Raw genomic sequence first — 18012 nt, 5'->3', positions numbered from 1 at the left:
CTGTTAAGGGACTTAAGTAACAAATGCTTTTCATAGATTTTTTTTAATTGATGAATTGCCGAATAATAACAGTTGAGATGAACTTTTTTGTCCTGCAGGTCTGTAATGAGGAAAATGGCATTTTCCCCGGGTGTGTGGGGCTCAGAGTGTGAGCTCTCTTCTCATCACCCTCGAGTACAGCCCTCCTGCACGTCCGGCTCTGGATCCTCGCCTGGCGGGAGAGTGCTTTCAGCCCTGGCTAGGCGCCGCTCCTATCCAGAAGCATGCGGCTTTAACTAGCCATGCGGGCACAGTGATGGAGGATTCTCTTCCACGTCTCTGAGTTTGCCTTTCAGCTTGTCCGGACATTGCACACTCATCGCCTCCGATAGCACAGTTAGGAGGTTCTGAAATTCCAGGAGGCCTGAGAGATGCTGATTAACCGTGGTTTGAGTTCAGAGACTGCTGCAGCAGATTGGCAGGGGAGCGGAGAGTGCACTCCCTAATGTTAACGCTTGGCAGTAGGAAGTGTATAAAACGACTGAGATGGTGTGGGATTTGAATCAGGTCTGTTGTCGACATGGTATCACTGTAGTGGGGGCTCCCATTGGCCTGTCCCTTTTGCTGGTTGAGCATCAGAGCCAGTTCCATTTGGGCTTGGGCTGAATTAGTGGTCTCTCAACTTTGCAGATGTTCTACCCGGTGTCAGTTTAATTTTTGCAGATGTTTCAGAGGCTGGTGAGGACAGCACCTGAGCCCCACCCCAGCTAGACCACAGGGGGCGGCAGTGCTGCCCTCAGAGACCCGCCCAAGCCTAGGCAGCCAGCTTCTGCCCTTTTTGGCAGCCTCGAGCACCTTCAGCATTCGTGCTCTATGAAAACGAGGCTCGCAGTTGTTCCACAGGCTAGTTTTCCGCAGCTCCTTCTCTATGAGTGGCAGTCACGCCTGCTTTGATGGCCCCCAGCAGCTAACTAGAGGTACAGCCGAGTCTTCACATGGGGAAGCACTCCGTGCTTTGGTGAGTGGCGGTTGGGAGGAGTGCTTTGCTTGGTCAGGTTGCCCGGTCCCGGGCGGCTCCTGCAGTTCAGGCGCTGTGACATTGCATAGCAAGTGTGGCTCTTTGCCGTCTGACTGCCTCACAGACCACTCACCCTCCGCGCCCTGAAAGCAGTGTCGGGTGGGGCAGATCTGTCTGGGCTGTGATGTGATGGGTGTGCGTGCAGAGATGGTGAAACCGTGCCGCTGTCTGACGGGTGGTACCCAGGCATTCGAGCTGTGCTTGTAGCTCCCCGCCAGCCCGCAGAGCAGTTACAGCCCCTCGCCCTGCGGCGGGGCGGGACCAGCCAGACCAGGTAGTATAGGCACGCTCGCTCCCATAGGCGTTCTGTTGAAATTTGTGTGGACACTCGAATTTGAACCTCACAGACTCTTTCTGGGGCCATCGGATTGTGTTCTTTTTACTCCTCACACACCCACCCACCCAGTCAACCTTTTCAAAACCACTCTTGGCTGTGGGCTGGGAGGAGTAGGCAGCAGACCAACCTTGCTTGTGGGCTGTGGTCTCCTGACCTGTGAGCTACATTCCTAGGCTGCTCTGCTGAGCTCAGTTCCTCGGTGTGGGTGAGGCCTGAGGACGTCTGTCAGTGGATCTGAGTGTGTACTAAGTTGGAACCCATACACACAACTCTTAATTAGTCTGACTTTGGTGCAAGAAAAGATCTGTTTAGTGATTTAAAAGCTACACGTGTGCAACAAGTCAAAGTGATTTTGATGACTTTGTTGCCAGTCGAAATAAACACCCAATCCACTGCCCTTGAATTGATTCAAAACTCACAGGAACCCTTTAGGGCCGAATTGGGCTGCTCCTGAGGGTGTCTGCGGCTATAAATCTCTGTAGAAGCAGAAAGCTTCATCTTCCTCCCATGGGTCAGCGGGGGGTGAACCATATGCTAATGCACAGAGCCACTGCTTATGTGGCCTTTATTGGGGCTCCTTCTGGCAGGAAGGGCTCGCTCAGATGTTTCCACAAGAAGACAGGGTCATGTAGGGGTGGTTGGTGAGTCAGAGGCTCTAACTGGGGAGGCTGCCTGTCATTGTCTTTGAAAAAAAGACAACGTTGCTTTTTTTCTCATTTCTTTTGAAATGTTTACACCTTACTTCAGGATGTCCACCTGTTTAGTGTGAGTGGATTCTGAGATTTTTCTGCCAGTGCCACCCCTGTCTCAGTAATGCCCTGTCTGCCCCCCGTGGTGCCCCTGCTCCACCCCATCCCCCCAGCCTCAAGCTGGTGATTCCCAGGTGGCAGGGAGACAGGGCTATTCTTCATTGGAACACGGAACAGCCCTGTGAGGGTTTTTGTTGTGAGGTGGTTTGGTTGGTTGGATGCATTGCGTGCCTGCACGCGCACACGGGCACGGAATACATTTCAGAGTTTGCGGCCACCGGCAGCATCTGGTTCTGTGACTTGGCGGGCTGCTTACTGATCGCTCATAGCATCCTGAGTGTGTACTACGAGCCGCCGCATGTTCTCTTTCACAGTTTTCTACTTGGCCATCCTGTTGGGGACAGAGACAAAAGTCACAAGGCATCTCAGGGTTATCATCTGTCTTTTCCCTCCCCATCCCTGCTACCTCCACCGTCTTCACTGCTTCCTCACTGGCTGCCATAGTTCCAGACGATGGTGTGGCGATGCGGGGGTAGGTCGTGCACACGCAGTATTTCCGTCCTCCCTCCCACCTCCCACTCTAGCTACAGGCAGCGCCTAGGGAAAGGTTGTGCTGTCAGGCGTCAGCGCAGCCATTTAAACTGCTTGTAGATCATTTTAACTTTCCAAGAATTAATAATTGCCTTTTTTTGGCGTCTTTCTATTAATTTTTCTCCACATATTTGACTGCCTTGCAGAGTTCTTCCCAGTGTGGTTGGATAGATACATCGGGCAGCCTGGCAGCATCCTCTGCTTGGACGCACGTTGCCATCCGTGGACCTGCAGTGGCTGCGAGCCTTAGAGGTGACTGTGCTACCCCCCAGGTTCTTCACGTGACTCGGTCAGGTCACCCCTGTGTGGGTGATGCTCATCTCCGTGTGAGAGAGCGGGTGTGAACAAGTCTTTCAGCCTCAGTGACCGAACGAACGAACACGCTGCTTTCTAGAATCGCTGCCAAGAAAAGTGATTGCACTCTGGTCTCCACTTTGAAGGAAGGTGTCCTCTCTCTAGGGAAGGTGGGCGTGCTGTGCTCTGTGGACCTCACACGCCTGGGTTTTTACACTCAGGTGACGGCAGGTGCATAAGGGGGTACAGTGGGGCGGGGGACAGAAAAGGAGGAACACCTCAATGCTAAGCTTGCACCTACTCAAGGCGGTGTCGCTGGCGAGGGTTGAGCATCGGTGGGGCTGTATGAAAGGTGTTGGCAATGCCACGGGCCGCGCAGCATTTCCCTCTGCTGGGCATCAGGGCCAACTTTCAGTTCTGGGAGGCCTAGTTGGGTTGTTTTGTTTCTTGTTGGGTTTGTGGGACTCGTGCCGTTAGGGGTTGGGCTTGTGACCAATCTTCCCTTCTCACCAGTGCATTGACATTCTTCTGGCCCTTATTTCTCTTCTCTCCTTCAGTGTGATTCCCTGGTCTTTCCAGAGCAGTGCAGTGTGGGGGGTATTTCCATTGACCAGGTGGCCACAGGGTTTCTGGGTGAGGTTCACGTGCTGCCCCTTTATGAGAGAGTAACAGCAGCGTGATGACTTAGTGTAACTTGCTTTTCCAGGTGGAAACTTCTACTGTGGCCCTGATAGATCTCACTTGGCCTTGTGCCTGAGCCCAGCACTAAGCCTCAGCACGGTCTACTTCTCCTGATGGCAGGGATTCCCTGCTGGCAGCTCTACGTCCTTGTTTACCTCCAAGGCTTCCCTGGTCACAGAGGTCACTACTCCCCCCGCCACCCTGGCCATCTCTTATGGGTTCAGTGTGCTTGGCAGTCTGGGTGGTGCGAGGTGCAGGTTAACATCGCCCGTCCTTTTCCAGGCAGGTCTGTGGCTTCCGCATCCTGAGGTGACTTTGTGCTGTAGTGTGGTGGGAGATTTTATTGACCTTCTAATCAACTCCAATTTTGGGACTTTTTTGCTTTATCTTCGCTTTAGGTTTCTTAGGGCCGGTTTTCCCCCAACATGTGTTTCAGTGTTTATTCAAAAGAACGTTCCATTTATTCACACATAATACATTTCTCTGTGTGGTCTTGGTGGCAGGCTCAGTTTGAATGCTGCCTGTCTGTGACATCAGCAGCTGTGTGTGTGCCCTGGTGAGTCAGCACTGGTGGGGCTGCTGCCCGCACAGCTGGGCTCCTCATGTGCACGCTTCAGACCGAGCAGCCCACTGACTCAACTGTAAAACAACTGCCCCGGTACAAAGGCAGAAGATTCCTGAGAGCCCCTTGGTCTTGGGCTGCCCCACAGGTCTCCCAGAAGATGGGCAAACTCGACCCAGACACACCTGGACTTGGTTTCCAGTTTCCAAAGTTTGTTCATTAGCTCATCAGACCTCCCTGAAGCCTCACTTTCCCACCTGTAAAATGGGGACACGAAAGTGAACTGTCTTTGAAGTTGGGTGTGGGTGTGGTATGTCTTAGATGGGTCCAGCCCAGCATCTGTGGGGCAGTCTCTGGATAGTTGGCAGTTACAACTTTTTTCACTAGATCGTTGGCATGGTGGGCTAGGCAGATGGGGTAGAACCCTGTGCTTTTAAGGAGTTTTTCTGGCCCCCAGAGTCCACACTCCCTCTTCTTTCAGTGTCTGCAGTTCATATCTTGCCTTTCCTGGTCCAGAACCTGGCCATGTCTCCTGAGTTCCCTGGTGCAGTGTCCATTCATAGCCCCAATTGATGGGGTTATTTCACAGGTGCTGGTGGATGCTGTCTATGTGTTTTAGATATTAACCTTTCCTAGAGGGTTGGTTCCTGAAGACCCACCCCCCAACACGGTTTTCTTCCAAGAACCTTAGGACTTAGGAAGCCTATCGGCTCAGTGTTTAAGCCCTTCACTCCTAACTGGAAAGCTCCACAGGGGGAAGCGGAGACGATTGAAGGTGTAGCTTTTGAGTGTTTTCAGCGTGTGCTCAGAGGGGTGGATCCTCCTTTAGACTTTCTGAAGGAATTGTGCCTGCCTTGCCGTTTCTGCTGGATTTGGACAGGCTGTCAGGAATGAAATCTGAGCCCCACACCCACTGAGCAGAGTGGCAACCAGAGCCTCTGTCTGGAGGGCTTTCCTGGCTGTGAGCGCCACGCAAGCAGACAGCTGGGCTTCTCTTCCTTGGTGTGGGTTCAGTCCCCCTACTTCTCAGTACATGGGAGCCTTTGTCTGTAATACGTCTGAGAGCCAGTGTGACCTCATCAGTCAGGTGCTTGAGTCTGATTGGGCATGGCTTGCTTTCACTTGGCCTTGACTTGGGAAAACTACATCCCCTCTCCCAACCCCCGTAAACAGTGGTGCAGCCCCCCTTCCTATTTATGTAGTGCTGCCAACAGTCCTGTTCCTCTTGCCTGCTGGTTCCTTTCACTGGTTCCTTTCAGTTTTGTTACCTGTCTAGGGTCCCACCAGGGTGTCATGCTCTGACAACATGGTTTGATAGTGTGCAGGTGAGGCAGGCCTGGCTTCTTTCTGTCCCAGAGAAGTGGAAATAGTGAAGACAGCATCACGCATTAACCAAGGGAGAGATGTATAAAGAGCTTAGTGAACGATTGCTTCTGACAACTTCGAAGAAAGAAGCAGTTAGCAAAGCTAATACCAAAGCAGTTACTCAAAGCCCAGGCTCCTCTTCCGGGGCCTTCTGCCTCTGACACCTCCCCAACCCCTCATCGAGCTGTACTGCTAGGAGAGAGTGGCTCCCGGCACTGCGGGGTCATCCCCCTGCAGAGTGACTCTGCATTCTCTATTTATAGTTCCTTTCTCCTGTGCCCTTTGGAGCTGGCCAAGGAAGCAGCCACCCACACCCTTCTCCAGCCACAAGCTCCCCACCTGGGTCTTGTCAGACAGCACCCAGCTTCCAGTCCCTAGAGCAGGGCTGGGGAGGTCAGCTGCCCACAGCTGGCTAGTTCCCAGCCTGCCCAGCAGCTGCAGGGAGACTTGGGCACGAATTTGACTTGGCCAGTGTGTGATTGTTTGTGTGCTTTTGTCACTGCACATGCTCACTGTCTTCAAAGCACAGCTTGGAAAGGTAATGGGATGTGTCTGTCTGTACCATACCTTGCCGTTTGGAAGTCTCTCCTGTGTGTAATCTGCACCATCCCCTGAGTCCTAAGGCACGTCCAAGCTGCCTGTGCACACATAGCGTACAGATCTGGAGGATACCTGATGTACCCCTGGGTCTGCCTGTGGAGAAGCCCAGGGGGTGAGCCAGGTACGAACTGTGGGAATAGGATTGTGTCTGCACAGTCACAAGGGACCACCCCAGAGGCTCACACATGCTCCACTTCTTCCCTCTTGAGGTTGTTCAAGCACCTCCCATTCTCACCCTGCCTCTGAGTCCATGCAGTGTAACCCCTTGGGGTTGTGCAGAGTAGAATTTACCCACCTGGGTGGAAAGTTGCTGAATTCAAGCAGCTCTATGTGAATAGAAGGTTGTGGACTTTAAAGTGGGTGAGGTTGGCACCAGCAGTCTCAGTGCTCGCTGCTCATCTCTGGATGGGCAGTGTTGGCCTCCTTCGGCCTGTGTCTCCACTAGTGGTGAAGGTGAGGGCATCGCCGACTCACCTGCTCTTCACCCTCTTGGAGAAAACCTTGTGTCATGTGGGAGTGGTTTGCATTTTGGTTACCTAGCTCTGGGGCCAGGAGAAAGATGGTTTGGTCTCTGATTTAAAAGCCCATGTTTTGGTTTGTTAACTCACTACAAGGACATCTACTCAGACCAGCCTGGGGGATAGATTTACAGCCTGTGTATGTTGAAGTTCTGTCCTTTCCGTCTTTCTCCTTTTCCCCTGAGTGTCACTTTAGGGCCCCGAGCGATGGAACATTGTTCTTTCAGATCCTGCTGCTTGGTGACTCATTTAACAGTGCCTTTTGTGTCTAACCAGATGGCTGTTTGGCCAAAAGGTAAAACCCATACTGCTGGTTTCCAGGCCGCCGTGGGAGTTGTTGTCAGTGCTGTTGAGTTGCCTCTGCCTCACTGCAACCCCGCGTGTGTGGAAGAAGCACTGTGCCACGCTCACAATCATTCTGTTAGGGCTCCTTGATGGTCTTCCTCTTTTCACTGACCTTCAACTTTACCATCTCTTTCTTCCAAAGACTGATCATTCCTGATACCATGTCTAAAGTATGCACGAGGATGTCTCTTCACTGCTAAGGAGTATTCTGGTGGTTGAACCCCCAAAATATAGATTTGGGTGGGTGGCGGCAACCTGTGGTACTGTCAGTGTTCTTCTCCAACACTGCAGTTGAGATGCATCCATTCTTCCCTAATCTTTCTTACCAGGGCCCGACTTTCTCACCGACAGGAGGAGATTGAAAACCCTGTGGCTCTGGTCAGGTGCACTGAGCCCTCGGAGTAAGAGCTTTGTTTCTGCCTTAAAGAGGCATGTGCCACAGATTGCAATGCAGTGCTGGATCTCTTGGCTGTTGCTTCCATGAACATTGATTGTGGGTTCAAGCAAGATAAGGTCCTTGACGTCAGTCTTCATTGATCAGGATGTTGTCTGTTGGCCCAGTCGTAAGGCTCTTGGTTTTCTTTTTTATATATATATATATACTTCAAAAAAATCTTTATTTTCCCCTCCTCCCCCATCTCGGTTTTCTTTATGTCGAGTTGTCATCCACACCAGAAGCGGCAATCCTTGAACTTCATCTGCAAGTGCTTCAAGTCCTCCTCACCTTCAGCAAACAGGTGTGTTACTCTGCATATATAGAGCAGGTTGTTAATAAATCTTCCTCCAGTCCTGATGCCACGTTCTTTTTCATCTCGTCCAATTCTCGTACTAGTTTCTCAGCATACAGCTATTGTAGAAGTATAGTGAAAGGGTACCGCCCTGACACACACTTTCCCTGGCTTTAAACCAGGCAGTACTTCCTTGTTGTGTTTGCACAACTGCTTCTTGGTCCATGTATAGGTTTTGTACGATCACAGTGAATGTTCTGGAATCCTCATTCTCCTCCATGTAATCCATTGTTTGTGATGACCCACAGAGTCAATAAAACCCAAGTGAACATCTCTGCTATTCTCTGCTTTCAGTCAGTGCCTGTTTGACATCCGTCCTCTTCTGAATCCAGTTCGTATTTCTGACAAGGTCCCTGTCAGTGTCCTGCTACAATATTGTTAAGTGATTCACAACAACATTTGATTTGCGTATGATATGAATGGTATGGTTTTATAATTCCCACATTCTGTGGAAATCCCCCTTGCTGTGGAATGGGCACAAATAAGGATCTCTTCCACTTGGTTCACCAGATTTCCTGGCTTCGACAAGTGGGTGCTCCCAGCTCCTCAACTTGTGGAAACATTTTGGTTGGTGTTCCTTCAGTCCCATTTAGTCCTTGGTCACGTGCCACCCTTTGACATGGCTGGTGCGGTGTCTGTTTGCACTGCGCACTGTTGAGGTCGGCTGTAGTTCCGTTTATATTTGCGCCTACCTCCTAGAAAGAAAGTTCACTCTAGGAATCTCTGCTTCAGACGTTACGGTTTTTCAAAATGGGATTCTTAATTCAGGATAGTGGAAAGTGAAAGGCTTTGGGTTTTTTATAACTAATTGTTGCTAAAGAAGTCCTTTTTGTGTTTTTCTGGGGCAGTAGAGGACATCGGGCATATGCACGATGGCTCCATGCGGTGGCACTGAAGAATGATGTCATGCTCACTGTCACATGCCCAGGGCTGGAGCTGTGGATGACTTTCTTCCAGCGGTGACTGGGGCTTTCCAGCACCCAGAGCCTTTTCCTACAGCGTCTGTGCAGTGCCGCGGATAAGCATGAAGGCCTTTAGGGTCCATGTTCCATCGGGGCAACATTGTCACATGGCCCTCTTTCCTCCCAGCCAGAGTTTAGAATCGTGGTCTAGCTGAGTGGCCAAAGAGGTGGGGTGGGAGTGGGTTGGAAGGGCAGCTAGCTGTGTGCTGCTTAGCGCCGCCCAGACTGTCCCCAGCCAGTTGGCTGCCTGTGTGGCAGGGAGGAGGTGGAAAGGGACGCAGCAGTGGGGACCCTCTGTCTCCTTTAGCAGGGACAGCAAGCATTGGTCTTTTAAAATTTAATCAGTTTAGTCGGGGCTTGTTCTTTTCTAGACAGTTAACTTTGCATTGAGCCCTTGGGATCAGCTCTTTCCCCTCCAGCCAGCATTTTAGATGACAGGATACCTAGTCACCTTCAGTTTCTGTTCTCAAGGATGAGACTGTTAGAAAAAACCTCTTTAAATATAGGCAGCTGCTCTTGGGGCTGCCTGTGGGCCACAGTTCTGGAAGGTGGCCCTGGGTGGAGGCTTCTGGTGTGACAGCGGCTTCGGGGCTGGAGAGTAGACGCTCTGAGGCTGGAACTTGGGAAGTTGTTTTGTACTGGGTTCAGACGTAAGACATGGCGAAGTTTGGGAGCGTTGACGGTGTGCCTGACTACTGATAGGGGTGACTGCATCCGGTTCCTAGTCGGCTGACAGGAAGTGCTTTTTGCTTGATCGCAGACTCTTCTGTGATTTCTTTCTTGGGAGAGAAAGGACTTCCCGCTGTACTTTTCCATTAGAGAGGAGGACACAAAAATTTTTAAAAGCTTGTTACTTCAAACGAGGCTAATTTAAATGGGCCCAAGCTGGATTTGTAGCGAGTCCAGTTTCCTACTCAGCTGGAGAAACCACTAGAAGATGTCGGCTGGCCTCACAGCCCTACCCTTAGTGCGCCTGCGGGGGCACAGGGCAAGGTTCTTGAGTCTGTGTGCTCCGAGAAGTGTTTAGTCGGCCCCTTTGTTCAAAGAAGGTGCATGGAGGCCTTTTGTCCCCCAGCCGGCCTCCTTTGAGATGGGCTGTGTGGATATTACCTTTTCAGGCTGTCCTTTGAGGAGGGCTGCTGAGCCAGGCCGAGCCTTCATCACATTGGGAGGGAGGGAAGTCCACTTCTCCGCCCTCCATTTCCTACCTTTTGTTTGGAGGTTCTAGCAAGGGAACTTAGCTTCTCATATGCACTTAACCAAAGGATGGTCCTTCTACCCAGAAAGGTCATCCTTGTCAGCTGAGCGGCCAGCTTCAGGAGAGACCAGTGAATCGCTGAGGGTGGAAGGGGACATCTGCCAAATTGATCCTGGCGATGCATGGGTTGACAGGTAGCCCTCACATCCATTTCCTACCTTTTTAATATCATTTTATCCTTTAAAAAAAACCTGATAAAATATGAGTTACTTTTGGCTTGTATTGCACACAAATCTGAAACCCAAGAAGAGAGTTCTAAGGTTTATTATCCCTACTGAATGTTTTCCCCAAAGTAGTTTTTCCCTTTGTTGCTGTTTTCGTTTCCTAAGGTAGATTATGTCTGTCCGTCCCCCGCCCCCACTACAGCGGGCGGCAAAGGCAGCCGCCTGCCTACACTGTACCCTGGGTGATAGGCTATAGTACAGAAGGTTTTAATTGCCAGTGGAGTGCTGAGTGCTAGGCCCAGTGAGTTAGGAACCCATGGCCTACATCATCTCTGCCCTCACGCTAGCTCATCGGGTGCATGAGAAGCAGGAGCAGGTTGGTTAGAAGCCTACACACGTCTGTCTTTCGTTCCCGCTGGTCCTCTCCCACTCCCCGCCTTGGAAGAGAGCCTCAGGGCAGGGGTGGTGCTGAATGTGGTGGGAGCGGCATCTCTAGCATGTTCTGCCATGTCTTCCACACGATATTAGAAGCCTAATCATGCCGACAGGAGACACACACGGGGCCTCTACTGCCTTCAAGAGTTAGTCTCAGAAACCCACAGGGACAGTGCTGCCCCGCCCTAGAGGGTCTTCACCAGTGAGGTTGATTTGGTTTTGGGGTCCTGCTTTGGGCAGCAGCTGCTCCCTGAGATCTCTCACCGCATGCTTTACTCGTGGCCCTCACACTGAGCTTGTGCTGGAAGTGAGTGCCACACACAGGTCTTGGTCCACAAGGTGCCGTGAGTCTGAGGGAGGTTGTCACACTGAATCCCTCCCACAAGGCACAGTGAGCTGTCCGAGTGACTTTTCACCCCTACGTACGTCTCAGTCCTCCTGTTGCTCTCCGCTGACATGACTGTACTGCCACATACCTCCTTTGGAGCATTCAGGGTTCTTTAAACAAGGGCAGCTTCTGCCCCCTTCGCATTTGATGATACTCTAATCCAAACTTGTTCCTAAGACGCTCTGTTAGCTTCCTTAAAGCTCTGTTTGTGTTTCGTGCTGCGTGATCGCATACAGGAAAAAAGAAAGCCCAGGCTCCGACACCTGTGTGGCATGGGTGTCCGTACCCGTGTAGAACCCCGAGCAGCCTGCCGTGGCCCACGTGTGTGTTCCTTATTTGTTACCGGGTCAGTGGGTGTGATTCCCAGGATCCAAACCTCCCCTGCACCGATCTTAGTTTCTAACAGTGCTCTTGAAACACGTTCATGAGGGAACCCCACTTAACCGTGTCTGTGATACATGAGGGATCCTCACAAAGTTGAAGGAGAACTTGAATGAAAAGACCCTGGAATCTCCCCACAAACTCTTTGAAGTCCCTTCCTGGACTCCAGCTCAGGTGGAGTTCCTGGCCCAGGCTTCTCAGTGAGACACACAGACCCTATCATGCTTTTGGTGGTGGTGGTGCCCGGCGGCACATCAGTAGGCAGAGGGTGGGCCCTTGGGCCCCGCCCCGCCCCCAGTCTGTGGGTTTTCATTCTGGGGTGATATGGAGCCAGTGCATGTGATCCCCAGCCCCTTGTTCGGGGAGTCGGCAGTGAGGAGCGTTGTTGACGAGAGGGGGTTGTAATTTGCCCTCATCCTGTCATTGGTCATAAGTGGCTTTTGGACTGGTTTCATCAGGAGAGCCTTCAGATGGGATCGAGCCTTGGTTCTTCCTCCTGGCTGGAACAGGCACTGAAGAAAACACCCTGTGTGCTCAAGGAGACGTGCTGGACAGGTCTCTGCAGCCCCGTGGAGTGACTGTCAGGGGCTTTGCCTGGTGGTCTCTCAGCAACTCAAGAATTTGGTGCCAGGATTGGCAGGGCCTTTTCCACTTCCTGCTGAAAGCGTGAGGTGCTAGCCTGCAGTGGGCTGCCCGAGCATTTCAGAGAGACAGCAGTTCCTGCACCTCTGTGTGCTTTGTTGCCAAGGAGGGGCTACCTCCTCCCTCCCCCAACATTGTTTGCCCAGCAGAGTATGGCCATCAAGTTACTTTCTCAGGGCACAATCCTCCTATAGTTTAGCTCTGCGTATTTTCATGCCCCAAACCATTTTTTGTTAACAATGAAAATATTTGGTCCCTTCCTGAGAAGGTAAAAGAATTCCTATCGATTTTGCTTATTAAAGAAGTATTTTATAGAACCAGTGTAAACCTGTTTTCCTCATGGGCTGAATCGTCATTTTAAACTGTAACCCTGAACTGAAATGTGGGTGATGAGAGTACCGTGGGAAGTTGACATTTTATGAACTCTCCCTCTCTCTTGTCTAGACCAGCATGTTTTGGAAGTTTGATCTTCACTCATCATCCCACATAGACACACTTCTAGAACGAGAAGATGTAACGCTGAAGGAGTTAATGGATGAGGAAGACGTTTTACAGGAATGTAAAGCCCAGAACCGCAAGCTTATAGAGTTCCTGTTAAAAGCAGAATGTCTTGAAGATTTAGTCTCCTTCATTATAGAAGAGCCACCTCAAGACATGGACGACAAGATCCGATACAAGTAGGAACCCTCATCCCGCCTTCTCTCTGGGTGGCGATTTAGGTGGAGTGGGGGCAGGTTGCCAGTGCTCTTCCCTGCGCACCAGGCCTGCGTTGGACCTCTTCCTGGGAATTGGCACGGGCCAAGTGACAGTCTTGGTGGGGTCGTGCGCCTAGTTACTAGACTTCAGCCCAGTGCGAGCGCCAGTCCCCAAGGACAAAGGGCTTTTATAACCAGGGACGACTGGCATGAGGGCAGTGATGCTCACGAGGCCCCGAAGCCAGTCTCGGTCAGTACTGCTTCTGCAGGCGAGGCTTTCAGTGCACCTCGGAGTGCCAAGGAGCATCGTGGCAGTAGAATAAAACCCCTGCCTTTTGATGACTGATGGTCTGTTGCTTTCAAGACAACACCCAGTGTGAGCCCCTCCCAGCACAGCTCATCTGCCCTGCATGCCCCACCCAAACCTGAATCAGGAAGCCCTGGTGACGTTTGCTGAGTGCACTTAGAGTGACCAACAGGAAGAGCTGTGGCTTCTTCAAGGAGAGTCCCCTTTGCACTTTCTGCCATCCTCCCCACTTTTCAGACACCTCATTTCGGGGCAGCATGCTGCTGGCTGGGAAGTCGTGCTTGTCAAGGCTTTCAAGTTGCTGGCACCTTTATCTTCAGGATGTCATCTTCTCTGCCAGCCTTTAAAATTGACAACTAGCATCAGTGGCAGCTCTGACTCAGGAGGAGGAGAAAGGTTTGTCAGCAGAAGGCCCAGTGTGTACAAAACAAGTGTCTGTGCCGGGATCCCCTCAGCACATGGTGAAGACCCCGGGCAGGCAGGGCCAGTGCCTCTGGATCCCGCTTCCTCCCATGCGGGTGAAGTAGAGGGCAGATTCACCCTAGCCCATGGGCTCACTGCACTAGAGAGAAGTGCCCCAGCCCCCGCAGTCGCTGGCACCAACTGTTGGAGCAGCATTGCCTTGTGCCACCCTTGACAAGGCATGAAGTGCTTCACTGGTTGCACGGCCTCTGACCTGGGCAGTGCTACTGATGGTGTGCTCCTGTCGCTTGGGGCTGAGGTCAGCCAGCACAGCAGGCTCTGTTCCCATGGGCCTTGAGGCTTTCTAGGGTGAGGCTGGGCTGTAGTCAGGTCAGGGAGTGTGGACACGGCCGTTTCTGGAGGACTGGTGAGTGATGCAAACCCCATAGTTAGATGTCCAGTTGATGGATGGGGAGCCCATTGTGGCTTTACTTAATTCTCCCTGACCACTTTAGGGAATTGTCTTTTTAAAAACAGTGACAAGCAGCATATTTTAGTACTTTAAATAATTGACATGGACTTTAAACCAGGAGGTCATTAATTAGCCATCGACATCCTGGGGCTTAGCCTTAAGGTGCCATGGTCTGATGGGTTCAGGGTTGGTGATTGTTGCAGCATGTAGTTGATATGTAAGACCTATTGCTGGAGCACATGCTTGTTGAGTGTCTGGTGTCGCGGGCACTGTCCAGTGGGGCGAACTGGACCAGGGAGTGAGCCTTGCTGCAGCTCACAGCAGTGTAGAGGAGGGAGGGCAGTGGGGGCGGGGACACTGGACGGCGCTGTCTGTTCCGAGGTGTCAGGAGGGCGGGGGGGGGCATCATTCCATGTGTGTTTGGGAGTGGAGCTTGGCCAGCAGAGCAGCCCGCGCCAGGGCCAGAAGTGTAGGGTGGGTGGTGCAGTGCCTACAGGCTCTGGCCAGGACTGGGGCTGTTCTCAGGTGAGAGCGGGAGCCATTGGGGGTTTTTGAGCAGTGGGTGACATGAATGCTGACAGCGGCCCACGGAGGACTGACTGCTCCTCTAGGTGTCATTTTGGACGTAGCAGTAACAAGCGTAAAGGAAGAAGGTGGTAGTGGGACTGGTTAGTGAGAAATGGCCTGGCCTGGGCCTTATTTGGAAGAGTTAAAAGACGTGCTTTCTGCTTTCGTAAAGAGTTACTGTCTGAACCGAAAGCAATGATCTCCACACATAACCACCCCCATCCCCAGGGGGACGAACAACAGAAACTGTAGGGGAAGGGAGACAGCCGTCGGTGTAAGATAGGGAAATAATTTATTGAGGGGTCACAAATGTGGGAGAGGGAAGGGGGGGAAAAAAGAGGAGCTTATCAAGGGCTCAGATAGAAAGTAAAGTTTAGAACGTAATGATGGCAACATATGTACAAATGAAAAAGAGTTAGGATCTCAGAACCCCCCCAGGGGCAGCGAGTTTTTGTTTTCCTTTTAAGGCTGTGGGTGGGTGGTGGGGAGGGGCTTTTTTAAATGCCCTTGGAACCAAAGATGGTTCTTGGTGGAAGAGGGGAGGGACGGAGTGAGACCAGAGATGACGGTCAAGGGTTTGCCCAGGACTTTGAAGGGTGGGGGCTTTTGGAAGATTAGAGCGGGACGAGGTTCTGGAGGGGCACCTGGGAGCTTGAGCTGCAGCGGTCAGTTAGATGGCCCTCCGCTGGAGATGGTGAGGTGGTGGCCACGGGAATCTGGAAAGTAGGGTAGAGGGCATGCATGGCTCTGAGACTGGGTGGTGAGCCTACCTGTGGAGCCGCTGGAGGTCGAGGTGAGCCTTATAGACTGAGCTCTGAGATCTTCATGGGGGTCGTGGTTCCCACAGAGGGGCCCAGAAGGCATTGCCTGGAAGGGTGAGGAGAACCTGGGGGGCAGGGATGGAGTCCTGAGAGCCCAGGGAAGCCTATTTCAGGAGGCCTGGGAGGGGGTGGGGTCTGTGCTGGTGTGAAGACCAGCAACTTAGGGCCCCATTGGGTCCTGTCTGTGGAGCAGGGACGGGGAGTCTGGGTTGGCATAGCAGAAATGGCTCTGTCAAGGGGTTCATCCCTCGTGAGGGCACTGAGGGGTGAGGGATTGTCTCCCCACTAGAAACATGCTAGAGAACACTGGCATGCTGGTGGTGGTGGGGTGGGCTGGGGCTGGTGGACAGTTGGCATGCAGAAGACAGCGAGCAGTAGCTTTAGGAGCAAGGACAGCTGCCTTAGGTTCCCGTGGGGGCGGGGGGGGGCAGGTTCCACGACCCTGCATCTGAGAATGGGGGATGGGATGAGGCGGGTTTGTGAAGCTTATTTCCTGTTTGGGACAGAGGAACCCAGCCAGCCCAGAACTCAGAGTCTGGTGCTACTTCCTGCTCAGGCCCCACGAGCTTGCCTCCCAGTCCCCCAGACCCTCCTAGACCTCCCCCGTCAGAATCAGACTGGCTGCCAAGTCCGGTGTCACCTTTACTCCGCTTTTATTTGCCTGCAGTTTCCTGGCGAGGCCCATTGAGAGCCTTGCCTGCAGAAGCAGCATTGATGGCATTTAATGGTAGACATCGCGGGGACCATAGGCCAGGCCTTCTTCCCAGAGGTGGACTGAGTGTGCTGTCCATGAGGGACCTGAGACCCCTGCCCAAGGTCCTGCAGCACGCAGTCTGTATGAGAGCACATACAGACTGGTCCCTTGTAGTTGGTTTCCACCCATCTCCGTGTGTGCCAAGTACCTCGGCGTACACTATGTGAAGCGAGATAGAGGGGTGGGAGTGGGATTTGAACCAGGAGAGGTGACTCCTGAAGCAGTACCTCTGCCAACTGCATCACTTTGCTCCTGGGGTAATTGTGCATCTTTGAATGTCTTTGTCCTGCCATCAAGCGGGACATGAGCCCCCAGAAGCCCGTGGCTTGCCAGCATCATCCTCATGCCCACACACAAAACCATTTGTAGCCCAACTAACAGTAGAGGCGGCTGTTGGGCTGGCCAGTTGACCGTGAGGTGCTAATAAGGTGCAGTGTGCAAGTTCAGTGTTCTAAGAGCAGCACCCTGCATTTCCCTGAAGTGTTGCTGCCCGCTGCTCCTGTCTGGCTCTCCCCCCTGCCCCTGGCTGACTGCCCACCAGAGGCTCCAGGCACACTCTGGTTCTGTCATGGCAGCTCGGCTTCAGACTCCTCCTGCCACGCCAGAGAGCCCACCTCTGTCTGGCCAGAGGCCCTGTGGTGACTTCATGGGGAGAATTGTACTGTTTCTACAAGGTCTGTCTCCGCATCTTCCTGCCAGGGGTTGAGCTTATACGGGGAGTCGTTCTGCCAGATGATGCATGTGTCTGTCCTGTTCTTCCAGGTATCCAAACATATCCTGTGAGCTGCTCACTTCCGATGTTTCCCAGATGAATGACCGGCTCGGGGAAGACGAAGCCTTGCTCGTGAAATTGTACAGCTTCCTCCTCAACGATTCTCCCCTGAACCCACTACTTGCCAGTTTCTTCAGCAAGGTGCTAAGCATTCTCATCAGCAGAAAGCCCGAGCAGGTAAACACTGTTTTCCGGGTAAGTGTTAGGGCCCAACATCCTCTGAGGTGACAGATGCCCTACAGCTTGGTTCTGAGTTGAAGTTCAGGTTCTAAGAGAAGGTGTGTTGTCAGCCTGGACATTGGTCCGCAGGCTCCCATGTGTATCGTGAGCGGGGAAGCTCTGGGCCCTCACACCTCACACTCGGATCCGTCAGAAAGTGTGGGGAGCCCTGTGGGGACAGTAGCTCCTGGCCCTCCCTCGCTCAGCTGTGGTTCTTTGGTGTAGAGACTGTTTCTTGCTCTCACTCATCTTGTGTGCTAAGGTGGACCATGTGTGAAGCTTTCCCTGAGTGTAACTTCTACACATGGTGATGGTTTCTCTTTTGGTCCTGCCCCCAAACTGAGATGCTTAGCTGAAGGGTTCATCACTTCCTGTAGCCACACCTGTCCCTGAGCCTCTTTTGGTCTTAACTCATGTGCTCGGGACTCGGATTGACCAAGTGTCTCTTGTTTGTTCATCGGCTCCCAGAATGTGGTCCCTGCCCCAGCAGCAGTGGCACATGGGCATTTGTCAGACGTGTAGGTTCTTGTATTCCCCCTACAGACAGACCCACTGGATCAAGAACCAGCAGGGTTCAGGTAGAGCCTGCACTCTGGGTTTTGATGAAGCAGTGTGTGTCCACGCAGGAGAGCCACCACTCTAGAGGCTGTTGGTGTGACAAGGGGTCTGCTTGGCAGGAAACGAAATCCACTTAGGGGATCAGGCACCCAAGGGACACCCCAGCCTCAGACGCTCAAGTGCACGGTGACCAGCTGCGACAGCTGCAACAGCGTGGGGATGAGCCCTCAGCAGCCTCTGGGAACGGATCTTTCTACACATGGGGCTGGCTGTTCCCCACAAGGCACCAGCTTCCCCTTGGACAGCAGATGAAGCTTGCTGCCCCTTA

The 18012-nt window shown here is 52.5% G+C and overlaps 1 protein-coding gene across 7 annotated transcripts in view; it reads left to right on the top strand.

Moving 5' to 3' along the window:
• The window catches only part of PPP6R3 (protein phosphatase 6 regulatory subunit 3), a 95354-nt gene that overhangs the window by 40083 nt on the left and 37259 nt on the right, over positions 1-18012 (top strand). For 6 of the 7 annotated variants that reach the window (XM_075545253.1, XM_075545252.1, XM_075545251.1 and 3 more), the window contains 2 exons: positions 12562-12794; positions 16898-17084. In XM_075545253.1, coding sequence (XP_075401368.1) covers positions 12568-12794; positions 16898-17084 — 414 coding nt within the window. In that variant the 5' untranslated portion in view covers positions 12562-12567. Of the gene's footprint in view, positions 1-2880; positions 2987-12561; positions 12795-16897; positions 17085-18012 lie in introns of all 7 variants that reach the window. The other variant, XM_075545248.1, reaches the window with a different exon arrangement.

This window comes from Tenrec ecaudatus, chromosome 4 (assembly GCF_050624435.1).
Source record: "Tenrec ecaudatus isolate mTenEca1 chromosome 4, mTenEca1.hap1, whole genome shotgun sequence".
NCBI classification, from domain to species: domain Eukaryota; kingdom Metazoa; phylum Chordata; class Mammalia; order Afrosoricida; family Tenrecidae; genus Tenrec; species Tenrec ecaudatus.
The sequence above is the reverse complement of the archived record's forward strand: the minus strand, read 5'-3'. Positions and strand labels throughout refer to the sequence as shown.